At 37.4% G+C, this 2,163-nt stretch overlaps 1 protein-coding gene across 1 annotated transcript; it reads right to left on the bottom strand.

The window, feature by feature from the left end:
- Positions 1-479: 479 nt before the first annotated feature.
- On the bottom strand, positions 480-1,427 carry LOC119509144 (olfactory receptor 4A5-like). The gene has a single exon (XM_037803014.1). The coding sequence runs from the start codon at positions 1,425-1,427 to the stop codon at positions 480-482; it is 948 nt and encodes a 315-aa protein (XP_037658942.1).
- Positions 1,428-2,163: the final 736 nt, after the last annotated feature.

Genomic DNA, 2,163 nt, shown 5'->3' with positions numbered 1-2,163 from the left:
CCAAATATCCTGAGATGGAAATACATAGACACTGAGTTGAGGAACAGAAGTAATCTAAAACACAAAATGCAGAATGCAGTTAAAGAAAGCTGCTGGGCTCATAGAATAAAGGAAATGAAAACTAAGAAAATAAAACAAAATAAAATAAAATAAATAAAAAAAATCAGGAGTAAATTGTTTTAATCTTTTAAAAAGGAGAAAAAATGTGCTTTCTTCTAAGTTACACTGTAATAGAAACTGATGAAAATAAAGTGACATTGTAAGCTTAGTTTTACTTTTACTTAAAACAGGACAAATACCTACACCATTTATTCAGTCTCCAGAATTTCTCTATTAGATTGATTCTAACCTCAAAGGATAATTACTCTTTTGATGCCTTTGCATCAATAAAGAGAAGCATCCTCAGAGAATCCATTGAATTGACTAAATCACCTGTGAGAATTTACTGTCTGTCTTTTTAGAATTAGCAACAAATTTGTTCAGTGTGGGTGACATGTTCTTATTCTACCTATAGTTAAATATTTACACCAGAGTTTTCCCATAGCATTTTTCATCTCAGAGTTTCTCATGGTGTATATTAAAGGATTCAACATGGGAGTGATAACTGTAAGAAGCACACTCACAGATTTATCAATGGGAAAGTTGGAAACAGGTTTAACATACAGGAAAATACAGGGGACAAAAAAAAGGACAACCACCATGATGTGGGAGCTGCAGGTAGACAAGGCTTTGTTCCTCCCTTCTCGACTGTGAGTTTTTAGGGAGTTTAGGATGACCCCATAGGAGAAGAGTAGAAGGATAAAGGTGACCATGCAGATTGCTCCACCATTGGCGACCATGGTGAGGCCTATAAAGGAGGTGTCAGTGCAGGCAAGTTCCAATAATGGGTACATGTCACAGGCAAAGTTGTTGATGACATTGGAACCACAGAAGGGGAGGCTGTACACAAAGAGAAGTTGAACCACAGAGTGCACAAAACCTCCAGCCCATGCCACCACCAGCAGCAAGATGCAGATTTGTCGATTCATGATGGTCAAGTAGTGCAGTGGCTTACAGATGGCCACATAGCGGTCATAGGCCATCGCCACCAGGAGGAAAACCTCAGCACCACCAAATAAGTGCTCTATGAAGAGCTGGCCCATACAAGCCGGGAAGGAAATAGTCTTTTTGTCACAGAGTAAGTCTGAAATCATTTTGGGGGAAATTGCAGTGGAATAAGCAGCATCCATGAGTGAGAGATAGACAAGGAAGAAGTACATGGGTGAGCCCAGAGAGGGGCTGGCGGTGACAGTCACCACAATGAGCAGATTGCCAACCACAGTCACAATGTAGATGAGTAGAAACATGACAAATAATACTTTCTGCCCCTCAGGATTCTGAGTAAGGCCCAGAAGGACAAATTCTGTTACATTGTTAGTGTGTCCCATTTACCCTTCTATAAAACCTGTTTCAGAGAGAAGAGCTTGGAAGAAGAGGATCTGAAATGAAATTGTGGACATAAAGTATAAATTCATTTATTAGGTCATTAAGAAAATCTTCAGTATATGTTCTACAGTGGCTTACACAAAATAAACATTTCAAAAATGTGTATTGAGTTCATCTTCCAAAAAGTTTCCCTTGAAAATTCTGTTTCCACTCAGATGACTTGCTTGGTGCTACAAGTAAGAGGTTCTATCTCAAAATCTTAGTAGATCTTCTATACAGAAAAGTAGTCAAAATGTAGTCAAAAGGCCAAAAGACATCCATACATTTAATAATCACTTATTTAAAATACACAGAAGTCAGCAAGGATGAAAAGAGAAAGGGTTCCTGCTATAAAAAAACATACTCTGGTGTTGGAGGTAAACTTGAAACAAATACATCAGCAGTCAGTCCTTTAAGTTGGTAGTATTTTCAGTGAGTATGCAATATGTCTATGTACTACCAAAAATAATGCCTCTTCTGGAAATCTTGCTCAATACTATGATATTCCACTATTAGAGGTTCAGACCTTCATGTCTTAAAGAGCATACAATTTTCATAGAACTCTTCTTAAATTACAAAAGGCTGGACTTTGAAATGTACCAAATAAATACAAAATTATTTACTGAAGTGTTCCATGTGGCAATCATTCAGACATAAAATTGACTGTCAATTTCTTGAGGAACTGTAATTCTCTCCATT

The sequence above is a fragment of the Choloepus didactylus genome, chromosome 14 (assembly GCF_015220235.1).
Source record: "Choloepus didactylus isolate mChoDid1 chromosome 14, mChoDid1.pri, whole genome shotgun sequence".
In the NCBI taxonomy this organism is placed as follows: Eukaryota; Metazoa; Chordata; class Mammalia; order Pilosa; family Megalonychidae; genus Choloepus; species Choloepus didactylus.
Note: the sequence above shows the minus strand (reverse complement) of the source record. Positions and strands in the feature narration are given on the sequence as shown.

What these genes read in the sequence shown, in the direction of transcription:
- LOC119509144 (XM_037803014.1), bottom strand. Translation starts at nt 1,427, where the DNA reads ATGGGACACACTAACAATGTAACAGAATTTGTCCTTCTGGGCCTTACT.